Here is a 21,527-nt window from a genome sequence, read left to right on the forward strand (position 1 = left end):
ATCATCCTTGCATGCCTTGGTCGGGGTTCAACATGGCGCGGAGCACTGGCCCAGCGACAGACGCTGTCTATTGTCTCTTGGCTGCGTTAGAATGGCTAGCTCATCTAGACGCTAGGATTTCGGGTAACCCTGAACAACCAGATGTATGTCTTCGGAGCTCAGTCGATTCAGAATTGTCCAAGTCCCACAAAATTGGTAATCTTGTCGTAGCTTTCTTCCAATAGCGTGAAATGATATGGGTGATCTGTGAAGGCTCTGCATAGTATCCTCTTGCATAACGGGCATTCCTAAAGCAAAGTTCTGCCCGCACAGCTATCTCGCTGGTGTGGCCTTTTTGCACTTCTTTATGGGCGCGGTTAACCATGCGGTACTCTATCCGAGGCATGGAGATACACTACCCTAGATTGCGTTCATGCCCCTGGTCGTCTCAACGGCTGTCGGAGGTTCATATCGATATGCTGAAAATGATTGAATCGCTATGATTGATTGCTACTAATGACCTTGCAAGGATTCCGCACGAAGCATAGTTGGCACAGGCACTTTGGATCAAGTTCCCTTGAGTTGGGAAGAGCTTCTATATACCAGATGTGATAACGTGGGCCCATTCGAATGATCTGTTGAACAATAGAGAGGTATATCCATCCTAGCGAGCTGTAGTTCCCACGGACAGATATACGTCGTTGATGATGCATATAGCTTTTCAGGGCCTTTTTAGCCTTGGTATTCAAAGAACTGGCCACGTCCGCAAGTGCTCATCGGATGCTGTAGGTATGATTCGGGTCTGAAGTTTCCCCAATGCCTGTAAAAGTTCGTATACTGTGGTGTTGGATTCTAGCAACAATGACATACCACCGCCAGGACGAGGAACCTGCATGGAAAGATTCTGGATGATTCGTGGCAAGGAACAGAAGGTTTGCTGATATGGGAGTATCAAGCGACTAGACAAAATCCACTTTTATCAAAGCCATATCTAGATTGCGATATCGGTTCTTGTCTTGCTCAATGAAGGGGCTTCTTCATCTAAAGCGGCGAGTGGCCTTGCTAAAAAAACACTGATGTATCTCTCGACCGAAGTTAGCCGCTTGATATTGTTGTATCGAGCGGATGGCGGTCCGGGTAAGACGAGACTGAGAATGTATCTGCGACAGCAGAACAGAGGCTCTCTCCTAATGTTCCACCCATTCATCATGCGCCTTAACTGGGGTCTCCAAGGGTTTCAGTGCGTATACTTTTTATCCCTGTCCCAGACCAATTGATGCTGGATGTAGTGCACCACGGGCACAATCGCGGCCATTGTTAGTGCAATAGCGCTAATCGAATTGTTCCAGCGTAATGGATAACGCCCATCATTGATCTGACATCCATGATTGACGGCATGATGCGATAGACATACTCGATGAATGGGTAGCTGCTGGATCTCCTGAATCTGCTGCTGTATTCCCTTTTCCGGGCCTGTCCCTGGCACTGTCCTCGCTAGGTCAGCAGAAAGGCCCGTTCAGGTGCATCACACAGAAAGGTGGCACTCTCATATCCAGCTGGCATCGATGGCGTCTCCAGTGCATAGGAATATGATTCGGTGAGGACCGTCACTGAGAGGGTTCACTCTCTCCATCAACGTCTTTTGGATAATAAAGTTCTCATCGGGCCTAAGATCCTTTTTGTCTCCATCAAGCCACCGAATAACGTTATTTTTGGGGGTGCTGCAGAAGGTCCTATTCTCCGTTGGACCGACCACTGGAGAATATTTTTGTCAACGTTAGTATTTTCGATTCGTATGTCTGTGCTGGAACCAAGGCAATCAGACGGTAGATCTCAGCCCGCGCATGTCCACCAATAAGCGCACGACCGTTTCGGCCCTGGAGAAATCCGTCCTACTGTAGATCCATCTTGGAAGCAGATGCAAGCTCGGTTGCATGTACCGGTTGTTCGGCAAGACTGTTCTCATCGACTGCTCCGTAGCATGTCTTATAAGCATCCCACAATAATCTGGTCAATTCTGCCCAGTGGCATAACCACTGAAGTGAATGGCACTGTTTGTTATGTGGTATGCCATCCACAGTCTTTCAACATGGCTACATTTCCTGTTCCAGTGACTGGAGATGGTATTTCGGAGGCTGTGTATATCCGATGCTGTTGTGCAGTATCCTGATGGGGTTCCTGTCAGAACCAATTTCAGATGCAAGTATTTCGAACGTATATGAGCTCCCAATCCGTGTTTCATCAGACTTCTCGGTCACGACTATTAGAGACAATGACAAATGTCCCTGAGAGTCTGCCGAAGGAGCCATGGAGATCGCTTTTCTTTGGGCAAGTACTATTTCCAGATTGTATCCTGGCTGGCAATTGCATGAGAAGTATGGTGCAGGGCCCTCTCCATCGACAGACATACTTGGTGACTATTGGCGAATTCAACGGCCTGGACTGGGTTTTGCTGTTGAACCAGCCATTCTGGTATCTCGGTTTTGCATTGCCAATGAAAGACTCAACAAAGGCATATGATAACACATATCAACTATGGTTGCTTCAATACCCGAATCGTAACAATTGGTATGACGATATAGGCTTTTCCAAACGAATCTGGATGCGTAGCACTTTCTTTTGATTAGGACACGATAACCAGGGATATATCGATCTCCCGTAAATAGGGAAACGAGGAATAATCTCCTTCTCCATATAATGATTTTCCGATTCGAGAAAGAACGATTGGATTGCTTCAGGCTCCGAAACAGGTAAACGAAAGAAATCCGACAGGGTTGATTGTAGAGTTAAAGCATGGTCGTTGAGCGTAGCAATCAAGAGTTGAACAAAAGGACCCTCCTCATATAAAACATCCTCGTCAAAAAAGATCTCAGTCCGCCCACCATCAAACTATTAAAGCAAGAGCCACAGGGCACTAGTAGAAAGATGGATGTAGTGTGAAATCCGTGGTTGTAGAAACGAACATAACGATGCTTGTCAACGCGCATATGCTTGTCTTTCGTGAATGGTCCACATTCAGAGAGACGGGTTGGTGTATTAATGAACATTCCGCCGATTTTCTTTTGCTGCATCCCGATTCATGCATTTTAAGCCGTGCCTGTTCATGTACTGCAAGTTCTTCGGGTGCGATGCAAGCTTTGCTTCGGGCCATGGGGTGAAGAAATGGATGTATTGTTTGGATTCAAAACCACTTTCTTTGCGCCTTTAGAAAGTACGATCTCTTCAATATAACCGGACATGATGGTCACTCGAAGACGACGATTCATGCTTGCCGTTTCGTTATGGCTTCCGTATTTTCTTCGGAAATGACCTAAGGTCTATAGGTCATTAAAGACAGGCTCAGCTTATTTGGGACCGGATTCGATATCATAAACCTCGGATTATCGGCGTTAGGAGATACTCCCAGTATCCCCTAGTGCAACAAGTTAGTCATAAATCTGCATCTCTTGTAGAAGGGAGACTACTTGCTATTGAGGCTTGTGTAACTTGGAGATTCCATAGGAGCAAACCCCGTCTCTAGGATCCCTTACCTGGAGAGCTGATAGAACCCTCCACATGATTTTGAGGTCTGAGCCATTATCGCCTTTCTCCTCTTGGATACGTGGACGCATCGTCCTTCTTTTTGTTGATGCTTGAGCTCTGTCCAGGCAATCGGGTCCAGTGCTAGTTCAACTCCAAGGATGACTTTCTGCCTTGGCAAGATCGAATGCATCCCCTCAAAGCTCGGTTTACGCCGGCAAGGGATTCTTCAGCCGAGCTTCGCGCCCTTGCTGCGCGTGTTGTGTACCTTGGGGGCGCATCTGAATGGTTGTAATGCTGTAATCCTGCGAAATAAGCTATCTTCGACTCGGCAGGCGTAGGCTAAACAATAAGAAGGGGCTTCTGAAAATACTCATGTTACTAGATCGGTATTGTCGTTCATCTGCATGTTCCAGTGACTCACGTTTGTCGAAGTGGTGTCGGTGCCAATTGGCATCTTTATGAAACTGCCTTAGGTCTTCATTCAGCAGAACTGGCGTGGTTGTGTAAACTTGTGTCGATTGAAAATTGATAACACACCAACGAGCATCTCTTATCAGCGATGTCAAATAACAGCCGTTTAGGGAACCGCGCGAATAAGTTTCTTTCATTGTCGTCATATGGCTCGCCATGGCCGATCTCTATTTCATAGAGCCCGTTCTGAATCTTGCACAGCCCTACTACACCGAATGCCCAAACATTGCTGTTGTGCCGTATGGAGGCAGGGGCAAGGCATGGGGTTTTTGGAGTCAATCTCGACCTCTTTAACCAGATCTATAAACACCCTGAAAGCCGCGATAAGAAAGGCAGCGGTTTGCCGGATTTCCTTTGCAGGAGCCTCATGCGATGACTTGAGCTCGATAACATAAAGGAAAACCAAAAAGCGCATCGTAGCTGTAAACGGGCTGGTCGGGTAGTTATCCTTAGTAATTTGCTTGGAATCATCAAGCACGTCTAGTGTCTCGCGATCTGTGATTCATACTGCCGCGTCAGGGCTGAGGTTAAACCTCGAACCATCATTCATCGATGCGAGGTATTCTCAAGCCAAGATATTGGGTCTGGATATAGGTCAGTGGCGTTCAATGTATTCTTGAGATGTGCGCAAAGAGAGATTACTTATTTGGATAGATCCCAATTGGGTCATCGACCTGATCCCCTTATAGCAACATCCAGCTCTCGAAGTTGTGGTATGATTGATCCTTCATTCGAGGTACACTGTAGGAATCGGAGTATACGCTGGGCCGCTTTTTCTTACTCTGATTGCTTGGCCGTATTTCCAGGAGTTTTCTCTGTTAAGCCCACCTGGCTGGTGGGAACGGGCCTACAATCAGAATCCATCTGCGTTGAACTTGTCTCCAGTATCTTTCTTCTGAGGGACTTCATCTCTGCTGAAGCGGGCCTCCGCGAGAGGCATGAATCTTTAAAAGACAACGGTTCTCAAAGGTACAAACTGTGTTTGAGGCGTTTATCCTTTGGTGGAGTGGATGATCGTGCTCGTTTCTGGGGGTTGCCAACGATCATAATGCCTCTTTCGTCGGCCTGATAGCAGCATTGACTGTAACAGTGGCGGTAACGGTCAGCGCTGAATCAACCCCAAGCTCCTAGGACCCTTGCTTGGCTTTCAGGATGAAAGAATAGGTGTGGGTAGAGGGTCATTTTTTCGTCCATGCTGCGCGTGTTGTGCGCCTTGGGAAGACCTGGGCAGAAGTTGTTATGTTGGCCATGTGAAAGAGCAAGGTCTCTCTGAGCAGACAGGTATGCAATAGGGCTTCGTTATTCAGTCCATGCTTGTGCTGTACAACTTGAGCAGACCGCTATCTGCATATGATAGGTACTGGCAAGGTACGAAACGGACTATCCCAAAACAGGTAGACGAAGAACGAATATAGAAAGAACGTATATAAAACAAGCCATTCTTTTTATGACCTTCCACGAGGAAGAGAGAAGGTAGGAAAATTTTTACAGGACTAGGATTGAAGGAGCGGGGGGGATGCTTTATACCCGCTCTCAGGTTGGATGTGTGAATATAAGGGCTTCACTGATGGTAGTGACTTGCCTGGTCAATTCCATGTGGATTCACAGAGAAAGATATTGAATCCAAATGTGGTGAATAGGTAGGCTGTGAGGTAGTTTTTTTATGGAGGCTTCCAGTAACTATGAATATGTGTATCTGGTGGGTGAAGGAGTGGAAATATTCTTTGTAGTTGATATATATCTAAATTGATCCGTATGATCAACATAAAGTCCATGTACCGGCATGTATATAATGGCAAAGAAATAGTAAAAGCATCGAGCTTAAAAGAACATAAATTCCCAGAATCAAGTAAAATAGAAAGAAAAGGAGACGGCATCACAAGAGAGGAAGAAGGAAAAAAGAAAACGCCATCTATACAAAGACTAACACAGCTAGGGTATACATGAAGCTGATGCAATATAAATGCGCATGCGGGTCATCGGCAAGTACAGAATAAGAGAACCAGAACGAAAAAAAGAAAAAAAAAGTTATACGTTCTGCTCGCCCGCACCCTTCATCTCCGCCATTTCGTACTCATCACCACCCTGGTTGCTTCCTCGAGACGAGCTCCCTTCGGCGGCCTGAGACCCCGACGTCCCGTTGCCGGTGGCTTGTCCTGAGATACCACCGAAGCTGATGGGTCTGAGCTCCCGCCACTGACAAGCCCACATACCCACGAAGGTCATCAGGGCCGCGCTGGCGCACTGGAGACCCCACCAAAGCCAGTTGCCGGGGAGCGAGTGCGTGTAGAGGGTGGTCGCGATGAGGTGTAGGAAATGCAGGGTGAGAGCGAAATCGGGGATGAGCTTGGAGCGGGCGACAAGGACGAGGAGGAAAATAGCCCTGTTGTAAGTTTAGATGTTAGCTTGCGCTCGCGTGGCCAACCATAACTGAATGTAGCAACGGAACAACTCACCCAATTCCGCTATTCAGCATCCATACTAGCCCGAGCATCCAGCCGAGCGTGGTGTCTCCTCGTAATGCATCCCAGCTGAAAACGAGGTTTAGCGAGAACGCCGTGCCGTATACCAGAGTCGTGAATAGAATCAAGGCAGTTGCGGAGGCATAATAGGCCAGCTGGAGTAGGAGGATCTTTCGCACGATCTTCAGCGGCGGAAGCTCAGTTCGGGCCCCCGCCGGAGGAGGACGTCGGCGCGGGGGCATAAACTATTGTATAGACCCGACGTGGGATCTATCGAAGGGATCCGATTGTGGTGTTCTGGAGGGAGCGAGAAAGAGACCGGTGGTGGGCTTCGAAGCTCCGCGGAGGTTGGGTTCACCCTACCCTGGAGGGCTTGCGTCGGACAAGAACAACTGACCGTAAAAGATGAGGTATATAGAAGCCAAGTTCTCAGACTGGGAACTCAGCGACCGGATTCGAGGAATGACGAAATAGATGAAGACGAGTAAGTCGGAGGTAGAACGCGATGGAGAAAGGCCAAGCAAGGGAAGACGAAGTGGTTTAGCGCCACTGGAAAAGCACCGCCGCCAAGAAATGCATGACCGCCGAACACCGCGGAGCTGCTGCACTTCCGTCTCGCGCCTTCTGTCACCTCTGCCGGATCTCCTCCCCTCGTGTTGTCCTCTTCGTCGAAATCGTTCATAATGGGTTGGCTCCCTTGGTCCTCCGATTCCTCCGCGTCGAAGACTGCCTCCGACGGTGGCCGCATAGCTCCGGACCGGTCGTCGCGGAAGCGCTGCTGGGAGGGTCGTGATCTCTTCTTCTCCTGTCTCGACGACAACAATATCATAGACGCCATCAAGGATGATAAGGAAGCGCGTCGCAAATGTGGCCAGGAAATTGCAGAATTCGAGACGGCCTGTTCCCAGACGTGGGTAAGTGCAACTCCTTCAACGTTGGCCCTGCGGGGTTCAAACTGGTTATCACTCCCTACATTATCTTATCATCGCTTTTACCATCCGTGATATATGGAGTCCATGATATGTTATGTACTGACACACTTTTTGAACAGGTCAAGTACTTCAAGGAGAAACGTGTGATGGAATATAACCGCGACAAGACGATCGAGCGGATCAAGCAAGAGGATGCGGCCAAAGTCCAAGATCTAAAAGCGCAGGGCCGGGGATCGAGATGAACAGGGTTAGAGATTTAAGAAACGGGGAAGGGTGAAAAGAGAAAAGATTGTTCCCATAGACCGGACAGGTTCCTGTACAATACCATACTCCATTCATAATGAAACCAAGTGGCTCTACTCCACGCTCAAAAGGATACTACAGTCTGGATCAAGTATTAAATTAATTGTCTTCGCCATTGCTCCGCTAACCATTACGCGCCTGATGAATTGCAAAGAACATGTAATGAATCGCAATGCAAACCATGAAAATCCCCTGAATATCTATTGTGCAGGTGTCAGAGATCCATGAGAAGTGAAAAAACCATGAGACCCCTGTTGCAGATACTCGCTCGCTCAACCGATGGTTAAAGTCAATAAGAAAAAAAAAAAAAAAAGCACAGCAAACCCAAATGGCCATCATTACCATTTCCCGATGGCCCAAAACCACGCCCTGAGAGAATTCGACCGTAAATCAGACGCCCAACACCGCAATATTGTGCAAATGACTGGAATCCACAGAAGATGAGAAGGGTGATAAAGAGACGGAGATAAATAGATAGATGAGGAAAAGGAAAAAAATGGTCGTAAAAATCATTGCTTCCACTTGCCCAGTTGGTTCATTATGTTTTGTACATGGGGCGCGACGGAAGTTTGATTCTGGTGTTGCTGTCCCCCGAGGCCCTTGGTCAATAGTGAGAGCAGATTGGGATCTGACACCACCGGTGCGTTGGGGGTTTGTATGGGGAATGGCTGAGGGGGAAGAGGTTGCTGCGGACCAGCCGGTACAGGCTGACGAGTGGCAGCGCTGAGAAGACTGGCAAGATCCGCGGGGGTCTGAGGACTGGCTGCAGCTGGGAATGGCGGTTGTTGCGCAGTGGGAACGGCCGGTGGTCGCTGCTGAAGCGCTCCCAGAAGTGATTGCAAAGTAGGTCCATCCAAAGAGGTGATCATATTTGCAATGTTGGGCGGGTTGGAGAGCGCCGGCATTGGGGCTTGTGGGATCGGCGCAGGCGGCATTGGTGGCATTGCGAAAGGAATATTAGGAGGGAAAGGGGTTGGAGGAGCGCCACGCTGCACTGACTGTGCGTGGAACACAATCTCAGCGGCAATGCTTGGTTCGACATCAGGGTATTCTGCTAACGTGTGAGTGAATGGAACGTGGACTGTCTCATACAGGGAAAACGATAAGAACTGACCATTGAAGCGGACATTCTCGGCACCGCCACTACGGTCGAACACCTGCAGCGGAATTTTCCTCGAGAACTGATTGGGACGCGAAAGTCTCACTACAGCGAGGACACCCTCAGAGATCTGTCGCTGCACCGCAGCGTTGAGGGGGATTCGCGGCCCCAGCACCAGAATGTCGACCCGTAAGCCTCGGTTGCGGAAGGCATTTTCAACCTGAAAGATGAAATTGCTAGAGACCGAATTAGCATCAGAAGAACTCCAACAGGCTACGGAGAACTAACCGATCCACTTCCTCCAACACCAGAACCTGCACTTCGGGTACATCTCTCGGGTTTCGCCGAGGAACGGGCAGGTCCGCATCCCCATCGTAAGAGCGTGCGCGGGGACTGAGACTGCGATACCTGCGATCCCGGGAAAATGGAGACCGCGAACGCCTTCTCTCCCGCCTATCGAACCGTTCTGGAGTCCGATCGCGAGACCGATAGCCGTCGCGGCCTCGGAAACCACGGGGCGGAGGCGAGGGCGATCGAGGCGGTCGGTAATCATCGCGGCGTCGATGGGTAGGTTCGTCACGGAAGTCACTGAACGGCAACCTCCCCGGCTCGTAAGGTCTGTCGTAGCGGTCTCCGGCCGGTCTCGGGTTGCGACTGGCGGGAGGAGGTCCACTTCTACTGAATTCTGGCGATCTCGAGCGCCGAGGGGGAGGAGCGCGGGATGATTCTGCCACGGGTGGCCCAGGTCGAGTGTTCCGTTGAGGCTTCGAAATTTCAAGATCTAATGTGAATTGTGTGAGTAAACAAGGACACCGCTTTGTAGTCCTAATGGGTCTGGTTAACACTTACGGACTTTCCTTCCCCTGATCACCGCGCCTTGCTCTGCATCGAGCCCTTTCTTACAGGCCGAAGAATCAAGAAACTGGATGAAACCATAGGCCTGTTTGATCGATATCTGGGCTAATTTCCCGTACTTGTGAAATATGTGGAAGAGATCTCTTTTGGTTACTCGCTCGGTTGGTAGATTGCCTGTCTGGCGCGTTAATACCTTTCCCGATACCAGCAACGGAAACGACGGGACAAATGGTTAGGTACTGACCAACAAATAGCCTAGAGCCCGAAGGGAAGCGATCCCAGAGGCCTTCCGTGACATATATTCTCTCATTGTGAAGAAATTCGTCGTATTTCTTTTGCACCTCAGGACCCCACGGAGCGTCTTCGTCGGTGCCTTTAATGGGTCGACTTTGCTTGCCATCAGTACGCTCATTCTTAGCCCCCGACGTAGACGGCTCCTGAGAATCCGTCGAAGTGGTGGGAGATTGTTGGAAGCTAGGGACCGGAGGAGGGGGTAAAGTGCTGGCCCCCGAAGAGGTCCCGGGAGCTCCAGCAGCAACCAACGAAGGGGCTCCCAAGCCGGACTGATAATTACTTTGCTGGGTGGGATAGGCAGTGGAAGTAGTGGGGGTATTAGGGGGCAGTTGATGATAGGAACGGATATCATCATTGGGATAGTAATTGGGATGGATAGAGGGCTTCTCCTGGGGCGGGGGACGGGGAGGAAGACCCAGGGAAGATTGGAGGGCTTCGTCCGACGCTGCATGGGGGACTGCAGTGGCGTCATTGGCAGACGAGGGTGCCATCTCCATCACCGCAGGGGCAGGGGGTGCGGCAGTAGAGGGAGGGGGGAGATTATCGAGGAGGTTCTGGAAGTCCACACCATCCTCACCAGTATTATCAGCGGGTCTGTTCTGGGTATCTAGGCGATGCGGCGGCGCGGCCGTCCAGCTGGCGACAGCAGGGTCTACCTCGTTCGCAGTAGGGATGCTCTGAGGGTGGGAAGAAGAGGAAGGGACATCGGGGACGGGGTGAGCTAAGTAGGTGGCGGGATCTGATGGACGAAAAGTCGTTAGAGAAGAGTTTGCTGCGGATGTCTGGACACCCGATGGAGTCGCAGTGGCCATGAAAGGAGCAGAATGGTCTGCAGGTGACGCCTGGGGAAGCGAGGCCGTAAAGGAAGAAAAGGACCGAGTCCCATTCATCGTCTGAAAAGAGCCAGAGTGTGAGCTACCTTGTGTCTGTTGTGGTCGGTCCGAACCCCTCACGGAAGCCGCGTTATCCATTGCATGCGCGGACCCTGCATGAGGGGCCGGGGAAGTTCCATCATGATGAGGCACCTGGGTGAAGTTGCCAACGGCGGCTCCCGACGTCTCGTAGGTCGACGTATCGTTGAAAACGGGGTCCATTTGATTCTGAAGCACCGGGATATTGGCCGGTTCCGCGATGTGTAGCGGACGAGGGCTCTCGGGAGTCAGAGTCTTGCCACGGAAGTGAAGAGCTTCATCTGGGGAACTCGGCGTCATGTAGACCAAGGGTGTAAAATCGATTCATCTACAAAACAGACAAAGAAGAAGAAGAAAAAAGAAAAGTAAAAAAATAACACGCAACGAGCCACGAGATGGAGAATTTCAAAATCGTCACAGCTAAGGTGGGGCTATCTGGGAAAAAGAACCGGACCGTTGGAGCACCGGGGCGGTAAAGGAGAAGGTGAGGAATACAAGTGTACTCCGTAGAGCCAACTCCAAGGCAAGAGAGCAAGAGAGGAGGGGTGAAGGGAAAGGGAAGAAGAGGGAAGGAATCCCAACTGACACCCGGAGACAGGGGGTAAAAAAAGAGAAGAGACGACAGGAACAAAATAAGGAAGGAGGGAAAAAATAAGAAAGGAAAAAACCCGAAGCTATGGCCGATCCAAGCCAGGGAAGAAAGGGGATTGACGTCGAAAGATCTAGTAGCCGGGCGGGAACGAGACTAAGGAAGGATGACTCGAAGGCGAGCAGACCGGGACCTTCGTCAAGAAAGCCTCAGTCAATCGGGATCATCGGATGATGCACAAGGGTTGATGAGGAAGAGAAGGATGCAAATGAGGACTCTGTAGTCTGTACGGAGTAATAACCCCCCAACTCAACTTGTCGGTAGGAGACTCGGAAGGTTGTCACGTTGTGAATGTGTGGTTACTTTTTTTACATGTATGAACTTGTACTCGTCCATGAACATGTACAGTACAAGTTGGACACACAGACACACACACCGAAGTGGGAGAGGGGACTGCCCTATCTAGTGGGAACTCCAATTTTCCCAGGTGTGGATGTTTGATTTTTTATGGGATGGAGAAAATCAAATCAGAAAATAATGACGAGGGCAGAACGGCAGAATGAGTGGAAAGGCAAAAAAAGAAAAGAAAAAAGGACAAAGGGAAAAAAGAGGGAAAAAAACAGAGTTTGCGCAAGTCAGCTTCGCATAACTTCCACGCTTGACTCGATCGGGACGGGCAGGTGGTCGACACGGCACGATGAGTGGCCAGCCAGACTCTTTTAGTGGCGGGTCAAGGCGTGCTCTGGATTTTTCTCCTGGAATCATTAGTCAATCCAGCTGCGAGCTAAGAATAAATTCCTTCCTCGGTCAGGTCCAGACTCCAACACACTCGGCGGTCGGAGCACTTCCCGTCATGAGAGCGTGTTCACTGTTGTGTAGTCAACGGAGGCTGTCCGTTATTTTATTTTTTATTTGAATTCTTGTACGTATTCAGTACGGAGTATTTGCTGTCATTCCGACTGATTTCCGACCCACGTAGAAAGACAAAGCAGATAACCTGGCATGGCAGCCAACATAACCAAGGACCGGCCCTGGCAGTCAGTCCTTACCTACACCTACAGGCTTACCTGACCGTACGGGTCCTTGGTTCCGACTAGTTCGGGTTTCTTGGGTGATCCCCGTGCTTGTTACTGGCTAGTATCGCAGCCTTAATTCAATGTCCCAATTGCACCTCCGTCACCTGGAACTACTGCATGTATAGACAACCATTACCGTGTACATTGTACTACAACTTCCTACTCTGCCGACTATTCATTGTCCTTTGATTCGACCGAATTTCCGGGGAGCATAAAGGACCCAAAAAACTCCCCGTATTACAAACCATGGCGGTCCAGGGTTTCCGGCGGCTCTTTTCCCATCCTCCCCCTCTTCTGCCTTTCTCCTCGGGCCCCACCTTCGCAGCAAGATCCTTTGCGTCCCGACGCGCTGCTGCCATCAATAACAATAATAATGGTAACAGAAATAGTAACGGAGATAACGAGACCGACGGGCAGTTCGCGGCGGCGAGAGAATGGCTGGCGACTTTCCATAACAACGCCATCCCGCGTCATATCGGCGAAATCTCCTTCAGCCGGTCAGGTGGTCCCGGGGGCCAGAATGTAAACAAGTCCGTTTCCCCCTCTCCCTCCCCTCTTCAACCCCCCCTCTCTTACCTGAACTACTCGACGCTACGGCGCCCCGAACGCGTGATCACTAAAGTGGCTGGCACAGGGTGAACTCCAAGGCGACCCTCAAGGTACCGCTGCAATCGCTGTTGCCGCTAGTGCCGGCCATTCTACATGCGCCACTGCGCTCCTCCCGCTACCTCGCAGAACGAAGCCAGAGCCTGGTCATCCAGTCCGAGGAGTCGCGGAAACAAGCCGCCAACGTGGAGTCCTGTTATGAGAAGCTCCACCAGCTGCTCAAAAGTACCGCAAAGGAGGTGATCCCGGGGGAGACCTCGCTGGAGCAACGAGATCGCGTACATAAATTGTAGGTGCTTTTTCCGCGTGGGTTTCGGAGTACTCCGTACTATCCTGCCATTTATTTTCGCCCCTATGACACGTCAAAAGACTTGGCTACGGAACTTGAAGCTAACTTTGTACATACAGAAAAAAGGCTGAGAACGAAGCAAGACTCAAAACGAAAAAGCTGCACAGCAGCAAAAAGAGTAGCCGACGGGGTAGTAGTAAATATGACGAATGATTTATGCTAACTTTTTTCGATCTATGCCGACGAAGACTTGGATCTTCTGCGTTTGCCTCATTAATTGAAATAAGATGGTAACCCCCGGTGAACGCCTTTTCTTTTGGTTGAGATGCAAAAATGTAAAACGTCCTACTGTTGAAGGACCTGCTCCGCTTTCTGAACGGTGGCGGCGAGAACCATGCGCAAAGACGGGTCGAGGCCTTCCGTCTTCTCCAACGGTTGCAGCCAGTTGATGACCTCTCTGGCAATGCTCAGCTGGTCCCGATAGTCCATCAGGCGGGTCAAGGATGTACCCAGAGCACGTGGGAATTCGGCGGAAGTGACGCGGATGCCGGCAGTAGGAAGCTTGATATAGCAAATCTGCGTATGATGACTGGTGGGCTTGGATTCTTGCATCGCCGCAACGACGTGTTCCAGAATCTTGGGCAAGCATGGCACCTCTTCGAATTCGAAAGCCATGTCGTAAAACTCGTGACCGAATTTGGCGTCGTTGTCGAAGTTGCGCATCGCGGTGTCGAAGATGGCCATGGGAATCGCTCCGCTGAGTGCAGGTGTCGAGTTCAGAGTCTCCAAAGCCACCGGGTCCACCCCGTCGGCTCCTCCTTCGCTGGGGTTGATGTCTTCGCCGGTGATCTTGGGTAGCGCGATCATGTCGGCATCGTGGTCATCCATGGAAACATCTTGCGTTGGCTCGGCCTGTTCGAGCCGTTGATCAAGGCCTAGGATACGTTGACGAGCGATGAGCTTGGCCGTGTAGATTAACTCCAACTTTGCGTAGTTGATCCAGAGCTTCCTCGAGCTCTTGCAGAATCTTAATCCACGCTGCATGAAGCTTCGTGCTTGTGACATGTCCGCGTGATCCTCGACATTGTATTGCGCTGCATAGATCCAAAGGTCGGCGTTGGTTGGGTGAAATCGAAGGGCGTCGGTGAAGACAGTGGCAAGTTTTCTGTACGATTTTTGTTCTCTCGCATACTCGATGTACTGAACCCACAATCCAATGTCACCATGGAACTTGCGAGTGGCCCGATCCAGAATGAAAAAGATCCGTCGCTGCCCAGAATATCCCGCCGATTTGATACCTAGTCGCTTCACTCTTTTGCGCCGGAGGGTGTCCAGATTCATTTCGTATTGCGCATAACGTACAAAGTCCGAAGGCTGCGCTCCGCGAGCATTAAGCTTGTGTTCGAAATCCGATCTCTTCTTAATGATGGCTGAAATTTCATCCTAGACACCAACAAACTTGTTAGTCCTACGGTCGCGTTGCGATAAGAAAGACCTTCATCCTACCTTGTTGAAAAGCTTTTTGCGCTCGTACTCTTTCAGTTCTGGAATAGACTTCTCCAGGAAGAAACGGGCCTTGTCAGTAGCGGCGGACATGATTGCTGTGGCCGCGACGGGCTTTTAGTTGTTCGTCAATGGCAGTAGACCTTGGGAAAATCATCAAGAAAAAAAAGTGGTCGGCATCCCGCACCCCCAAAGTCTCCTAGTCCGCTTGCCTGTTTTGCTCTAGCGTGCCCGCAAGTTGCCGAGCCTCAAGGACCGACTGTCACGTCCGCCATTCCATCTTACGTTGCGTTTGCCTGCTACTTCAGGGGTTCTAGCGACCTCTTTGCCGTGCGGTTTTCGTTGGTCGATTCGTTCTCTCTTTCTCTTTCTTTTTCTCTTCATTTTTTCTTTTTCTCGACGCTCTTTTGTCCTCTTACCTTTAAATTGAGCCTTGTTTACCTCTCCCCCTCGGCCTCCATACACTGCCTGGAGACCGGCCCTGCGTCTCCTGCGCTGCCATGGCACCCCGATATAAGGATGGAGATGCCGTTGTGGCGGTTAGTGCTAATGAATATCATGTCATTGGGCCTAGTGTTTTGCTGATTGTCATCGCAGGTGAACGGAAAATGGGTGGCCTGGACGCATACTGCCGTTGCCTACACGGCCTTCTTCAGCGCTCTCATCGTTGGAATGGCCTTGCATTTCCGGAAGATTGTGCAGAACGAACACTACGGATATCCCGATGAATGGTTTCCTTCCGTGTCGGCCACCATTGGGGATCGCTACCCTGAACGCTCCTTCTTCCAAGTCTTCATTGCCATCACCTCCGGTCCTCGATTCGCCCTCGTATTCCTCTGGTACATCCTGACCGCGCGCCCGAACTCATCGCTCCCCAAGATCGTCGCTGGTGTTGGATTGTTCCGGACATTTACCTGTGGTGGCTGGACCTACGTCACTTCGACAGACGACCACGACTGGCATGACATCTTCATGATCTCCTACCTGGTTGCGACGCTGCCGTGGACGCTCGGCTGCCTGGCCCTGAGCCCCAACAATCGCCGTGCTGTCAAGTACCGAAAGGTCTTGGCGAGCCTCTTCTTTGGTACCCTGGTACCATTGATCTATTTCTTCATTCAGCACAAAGTGCACAAGGTCGCTGGGGGTAAGTATAGTGCTGTTACGGCTCATAGGAACTTCGTTGCTGACAAACAATCTCCGTCCAGCCTACACGAAGTACGCCTTCTTCGAGTGGTCCCTCATTCTGTTTGATGTCGGATTTGATGCGGTGACCGCATTGGATTTCGAAGCCTTCGAGATTGTGGTGAGGGATGTCAAAGGAATCAGCAGAGGGTATGTACAGTGGCTTCCGAAATAAACCAAGACGAGAAGAAATGTACAGTTGTTCGAAAATTCAGCGGTTGGTTCTTAAAAGAGAAAATGGGCTCTAAAGATTTATCCTTCAGGCAGTTGAAGACCACGGCGGACTCCGTCCTCGAGAAAGAGTGTGTATAATCTGATCTCCAGAGCAACCACGATTTTGGCAATTAACTCGTAGTCAGGAAGGGCAAGCCCGTTGGCAACACCTTTGGCGAAGGTTTCTTCTGGACCGAAATTATTGACGCAGCAGCGGATGTTTATAACGGGGTAAATGATGCCCTGGCCCTTTTCTTCACATTTCATTACTAACAGAAAGACGTAGTTCGTCTTCTGGTCTACCTGGACGGCGCTTGGACTCTTGGTCTGGTGTAAGTTTTATTGACTCTTTGTCTATCAGGGGATTGCTCTGATCAACTTGTAGATTTCCCTCTGTGGCACATGGGTATCTCCGGTTACGAGGCTGCTATCGTCTGCTTTGCCTCGCCGCTTCTTTTTGTTATTCCCGGATTGAAAGCCGCCGTCACGAAAAATCCTCGTCTTGTTCATTTCCTATCGCTTTCCGGTCTGCTGGCCTACCAGGTGCAGACCCCCTCCAACCGGCTCTTTGTGACCGGCTTTGCTGTCTGCTGTGGCAGTATTTCGTTCACTGGTCAGCTGTATGCGGACAGGGCGAACAATGCCAGACTCGAGTCCCGGATTACCGCATGGGCAATGGGTCTGATCTTGTCGAGCATTGCCAAATTTGCTTTCAAGACCAACAACCCCGTCTGGCCAACTATGCACGCTGGAAACGGAGGTTGGAACAAGCTTGGTTTGTTCCTTGCGGTTCTTGCTGTTCTGAGGGCGCATCGAAGAGGCCCGACTAGCGGAGGTGACTACCTGCCCCCGAACCCTAAGAAGGGCTCTTCGATCCTGGCCGGAATCGGCTTTGGTGGCATAACCTTTGTCATGTCCTCTCTTTTGGCCGATTCCAGCACTATGATCTCTTGGGTTTGGGAAGGGTACCCCGTGCGTGGCCCTATTGCAGTCCCCCATGGAGCGGTCACGATCTTCGCAATGGGCGCAGGGCTTGTGTTTGGCCTCTACTATCCTGCTCTGACCGGAAGCTGGACGGCGTTTGGCATTGGTTCTTTGGGCGCCGCTCTGCTTACGTGCTACAGCCACTGGACAGGTTTCTACGGTGGCCTTATTCTCGCTTTCTACACCTTGGCGGTTACTCCGGTCTTGATTGCGTCGGCTGTTCGCCACTCGCCCGTTACCACCTTCGGCGTTGGCGGTATCTTCTTTATGTTCATGGTTCTTTTCCACGTCTGGGTTGTGGCATATGCCTTCGTCCCTGGTGGACCCCTCGTGCGAGAGCACACTGACTGGGTCATGATCACTACCATGCTCTCCATCGGTGCCGGTGTCTTTTCGGCTGCCGTTACAAACTCATCGAACAGGCAGAGCAAGACGATCAGCCCCAGCGGTCGCCGGCAGCGATCGTACTACATCTACGTCCTTGCAGCCCTGCAGCTTCTTTCCGTTGCCATCGCCTATCTGCGCTTCCCCACCAATGATTACGTTCCTTACCACAAGGATGACAAGGTTGTCACCGCCGGTATCTGGACGGTCCATTTCGGCCTCGACAACGACATGTGGTCTTCTGAGCAGCGTATGCGCCAGGTGATTGAGGAGCTTGAGCTTGATGTGATCGGCTTGCTTGAGTCGGATAACCAGCGCATTATCATGGGCAATCGCGATATCACTCAGGTTTTGGCTGAGGAAATGGGCATGTATGCTGACTTCGGGCCTGGCCCCAACAAGCACACGTGGGGTTCCGCTCTGCTTTCCAAGTTCCCGATTGTCAACTCTACTCACCACCTCCTCCCCTCGCCTGTCGGTGAACTTGCTCCTGCTATCCACGCCACTCTGGACATGTACGGCGAACTGGTGGACGTTGTGGTCTTCCACTCCGGTCAGGAAGAGGATCCGGAGGACCGTCGTCTCCAGACAGAGTACCTGTCGAAACTGATGGGCGAGTCCCCGCGCCCCTTGATCCTGCTCAGTTACCTGGTCACCAAGCCGCTGGAAGGCAACTACAACACCTACGTCAGCGAGCTCAGTGGCATGAAGGATATTGACCCCACTGACTGGGACCGCTGGTGCGAATACATCCTTTACAAGAAGCTGAAGAGAACAGGCTATGCTCGTGTTAGCCGTGACTCTATTACGGACACTGAGATTCAGGTAAGCTCGGAACTTTTCTTAGTTGATTATTCTCCTGAAAAACTCTTTCTTTCTTTTTGTACTAATTCATTCTTTTCATATGACCAGGTCGGAAAGTTTGTGGTGGGAGAGCCCGAGCCCGAGAATGAGATGCGCATTCCGGAGGAAATGGTACCTCAGGGCCGACAATTCCCTGGACTTTTCCGCGGCCAAGGCGTCCGTGGCCACCGCTATCATGTGTTTGATGAACCCAGATACTGGCAATAAGCTATCGACCCTGTCCCGTTGAAGAAGCAAGGTGTATCCTTTCTTCATGCTCTCGGCATTTCTATGTTACCATTTGACAAACACGTTGAGTACAAGGTTTCATAGGCTGAGCATACCAGTACTTTCATAGCTAATCGCTAGCTTTAGTTGTTATGACTCTGTAAAAGGACTTATAGTCGAATATATCTGTATTTAATTTTTGGAACTATTGTCGATCACAAAACCAGCCCTTCCAACCAGACCATATGTATGCAGTAAGAGTCGGCTACGGTACATAATTCGTCACCCTGCTGGAGGACCCTGAAAACCTTATCGTGTTCACCGGCAGGGCTGCGGAATGTTACGCTCAACTCTCCCCACGCGTTGGTCTAGGATAGTGACACCATAATGTCTCACTCTGTCCAGGTCACTGCATGATCGGCAAAATCAGGTTTCATGAGACACTCAATTATGCTTTTATAGAATATGACGTCCCTATTACAGCCAGAGCGCCCTCTCCACCATCTACACACGCACTAAGCCTTTGGCCTCTCCATGACTCGAAAACAAACTCATCCTTTCCTGGTCTCGTGATCACTGTCCCTGGAATCTGTTGATCCAATTCGGTCGCTATTTTCCGAGGAATGCTCTTTGCCTTTCTTTGTCGATCACCAGCCTAATATCTTTACCTAACGAAGCAGGGAACCTTTTCCTACCAGATTATAGGAAACAAGGGGAGGGTTTTTTCTTCCTACTATACTTCTCCCTGGTTGATTGTGACCAAGGTCATCTGCTGATTTTTGAGTATAGGATAATGGGACCTTTGTCACGAAGTTTAGTGGCAGCCGCTCGGACATTGTTGGACTTTGGGGGGACTGGCAAAGTTCACGGCCAAGGCTTTTAGGTCTAGCAACTGGATTTCGAAATTCCTGGCCAAGGAAAGCAGAATTGCTCTGTAATTCTTCCTTACCCCAGGAACGTTGCCCTTGATAGATGCAGACAGGAAATTGGAGTGAATGCCCTCGGGATGTAACCGGTGACTGGCTGACTGGCTCTTTGTTATTGTTGTTGTTGTTGTTGACTCCGATTTAGTGTCTCCCAGGGGTAAGTCCGTTGAGTTCTTTATAACCACGTCAGCTCTTGGATGTTGTTAACATTTCCCGCGCAGTACTGGTCTTTTCTGTGAACGGTTTGCGGTTTATCGGTACCTTTGTACTACCGAGACATAACAAAGAAGCTCTAGAGCCACACTGCGTTTAAGAAAAATCGTTCATTTTGCATTCTGGTTCTTTGTGCTATTTCTGCCGTCAGTAGAGGCTACGCAACAGCCTCAGAGGAGAAGAAGACAAGGTCATCTCTCAAATATACCACTGGTACTCTTGTCCCTGGTCTCTCTAGACCAATATTAGAGCAAGTGGCCTATTGATCCGCGGTACTGATCTTTCTCCAGGTCTCATTGCTCTTGCTGATGCGTGAGCGTTCTTTGACGACAGCGCCCAACATTCTTTACACCAGAGATCCCTATATTCTAGCCCTCAGGCCTTCAGCGCAGCTACAGCCCTGTTATCCCATCTAGCCTCTCTTTATACAAGAGACCTAAGTGAACTATCATGGCCGGCCTTCCTAGCAAAAGCCAGAAGTCTGCCCCTCTCGGGCTGGATAGGGACTCCTTCGACTCTGATAACCCGCATGTTGAGCACGTGGAAGTCTCTCAGGCTCCAGAAGCGAGCACCGAAGTTGAACCGAAGGGATCAGGAAAGCCCAGCCCTACAGCTACCGGCCCCGCAAACATAACCAGTCCTCCACGTGCACTTGCCAATGCGCGCGCGGCACTTCAAAAGCTCACCAAGAACCCTGGAAGCAAGCAGCCAGACAGCCGTCGAAACTCACCAATTTCGCCCCAAGCACCGCCAGCGGCGCACATCAACCAGCCAGCACCTCAGGCTTTAGGTTCCTCTAGCACAGCTGCGACAACAACTTCATCTCATGGCATGCATTTTGATCCCAAATACATGACCCTGAATATATACATTGGACATAACGTGCGTGCTCCCCGCTGGCTCCTGGAACGGAAATTCCCACAGAGTTCCCGAGCCAGCGTGAGCCTTAAATCCCCAGCCTCGGCTGCAGACGAACTAGAATGGGTATTTGATGCCGGACCATTTGCGTATGCGCTGAACTCAGGGGACAGTTGGTTGAGAACATACGCGTATAATGTTCTGGAAACCACTTTGAATGATCCGATCGAGAGACTTAGGATCAGAAAGGAAATATGGGATAGAAATGATGGCGACTACCAAGAGAACGAAGACCCTATTCCGCCACTTCCGCCTGCGCCAGCCACTCTCGATGTGACTCAACAGGAGGAAATGGGCCCGACTCCGGGCAGCCGAGATGGGAGGTTTTTCCAATTCCCAGATTACGCACGTCCCTCTTTGGCAGAGCGAGCCCGTATGTATATAAAACCCGCCTTGCCAATCTACAGTGGACTAACTCATCGAACAGTCCCAAAGCCCGAGAGTTTAACCCACGCTAACAGTACACCCCCGAGACGGAGCCGCCGACTCTATATTGACTCCGACGAGGAAGGCACGAACAGCACCCCGTCCGCTTCCATCGGTGAGTACAGATGGATATGGTTCATTGTCATCCTGCTGGTGTTGAGCATGTTTCTTTGCCTTTTTCTATACGCATTCAAGATCATCTAGCGATCGTCTCTAGTACTACGTTTACTGCGTTTCTGTCATTCCCTTACCCACATTTTATCCCTCCACAGTTATATTTAGCACTTCGCTGTAATAGGCCATCATAAAATGGCTGATA

The 21,527-nt window shown here is 50.5% G+C and overlaps 7 protein-coding genes across 8 annotated transcripts; 4 read left to right on the forward strand and 3 right to left on the reverse strand.

The window, feature by feature from the left end:
- Positions 1 to 6,000: 6,000 nt before the first annotated feature.
- LDX57_001692 (protein SYS1) lies at positions 6,001 to 6,676 on the reverse strand (the record flags this gene model as incomplete). Its single annotated transcript, XM_046083336.1, has 2 exons — positions 6,001 to 6,355; positions 6,429 to 6,676. The coding sequence occupies 2 exons, from the start codon at positions 6,674 to 6,676 to the stop codon at positions 6,001 to 6,003; spliced, it is 603 nt and encodes a 200-aa protein (XP_045939293.1).
- Positions 6,677 to 7,117: 441 nt separating this feature from the next.
- On the forward strand, positions 7,118 to 7,608 carry LDX57_001693 (cytochrome c oxidase subunit 6B family protein; the record flags this gene model as incomplete). Its single annotated transcript, XM_046083337.1, has 2 exons — positions 7,118 to 7,348; positions 7,486 to 7,608. The coding sequence occupies 2 exons, from the start codon at positions 7,118 to 7,120 to the stop codon at positions 7,606 to 7,608; spliced, it is 354 nt and encodes a 117-aa protein (XP_045939294.1).
- Positions 7,609 to 8,178: 570 nt separating this feature from the next.
- Positions 8,179 to 11,128, reverse strand: NAB3 (putative RNA-binding protein (Nab3); the record flags this gene model as incomplete). The annotated part of the gene is made up of 5 exons (XM_046083338.1): positions 8,179 to 8,720; positions 8,784 to 9,004; positions 9,057 to 9,549; positions 9,618 to 9,797; positions 9,868 to 11,128. 5 exons carry the CDS (start codon positions 11,126 to 11,128, stop codon positions 8,179 to 8,181), a joined length of 2,697 nt encoding a protein of 898 aa, XP_045939295.1.
- Positions 11,129 to 12,739: 1,611 nt separating this feature from the next.
- Positions 12,740 to 13,392, forward strand: LDX57_001695 (peptidyl-tRNA hydrolase domain protein; the record flags this gene model as incomplete). The annotated part of the gene is made up of 2 exons (XM_046083339.1): positions 12,740 to 13,023; positions 13,128 to 13,392. 2 exons carry the CDS (start codon positions 12,740 to 12,742, stop codon positions 13,390 to 13,392), a joined length of 549 nt encoding a protein of 182 aa, XP_045939296.1.
- Positions 13,393 to 13,733: 341 nt separating this feature from the next.
- On the reverse strand, positions 13,734 to 14,984 carry UTP6 (snoRNA-binding rRNA-processing protein UTP6; the record flags this gene model as incomplete). The annotated part of the gene is made up of 2 exons (XM_046083340.1): positions 13,734 to 14,831; positions 14,895 to 14,984. The coding sequence occupies 2 exons, from the start codon at positions 14,982 to 14,984 to the stop codon at positions 13,734 to 13,736; spliced, it is 1,188 nt and encodes a 395-aa protein (XP_045939297.1).
- Positions 14,985 to 15,180: 196 nt separating this feature from the next.
- Positions 15,181 to 19,171, forward strand: CWH43. Of its 2 annotated transcripts, none has more exons than XM_046083342.1 (8): positions 15,181 to 15,430; positions 15,489 to 16,035; positions 16,097 to 16,266; positions 16,337 to 16,375; positions 16,433 to 16,517; positions 16,573 to 16,618; positions 16,672 to 18,479; positions 18,567 to 19,171. In XM_046083342.1, exons 3-8 carry the CDS (start codon positions 16,202 to 16,204, stop codon positions 18,723 to 18,725), a joined length of 2,202 nt encoding a protein of 733 aa, XP_045939299.1. In that variant the 5' UTR covers positions 15,181 to 15,430; positions 15,489 to 16,035; positions 16,097 to 16,201; the 3' UTR covers positions 18,726 to 19,171. The 2 variants fall into 2 exon arrangements, with proteins under 2 accessions (XP_045939299.1, XP_045939298.1); XM_046083341.1 differs by having other exon boundaries at positions 16,097 to 16,223.
- Positions 19,172 to 19,433: 262 nt separating this feature from the next.
- LDX57_001698 (uncharacterized protein) lies at positions 19,434 to 21,463 on the forward strand. Its single transcript, XM_046083343.1, has 3 exons — positions 19,434 to 19,808; positions 19,873 to 21,155; positions 21,210 to 21,463. Exons 2-3 carry the CDS (start codon positions 20,315 to 20,317, stop codon positions 21,410 to 21,412), a joined length of 1,044 nt encoding a protein of 347 aa, XP_045939300.1. The 5' UTR covers positions 19,434 to 19,808; positions 19,873 to 20,314; the 3' UTR covers positions 21,413 to 21,463.
- The last annotated feature ends 64 nt before the right edge of the window (positions 21,464 to 21,527 follow it).

Source organism: Aspergillus melleus (assembly GCF_016097325.1).
Source record: "Aspergillus melleus strain CBS 546.65 chromosome Unknown contig1, whole genome shotgun sequence".
NCBI lineage: Eukaryota > Fungi > Ascomycota > Eurotiomycetes > Eurotiales > Aspergillaceae > Aspergillus > Aspergillus melleus.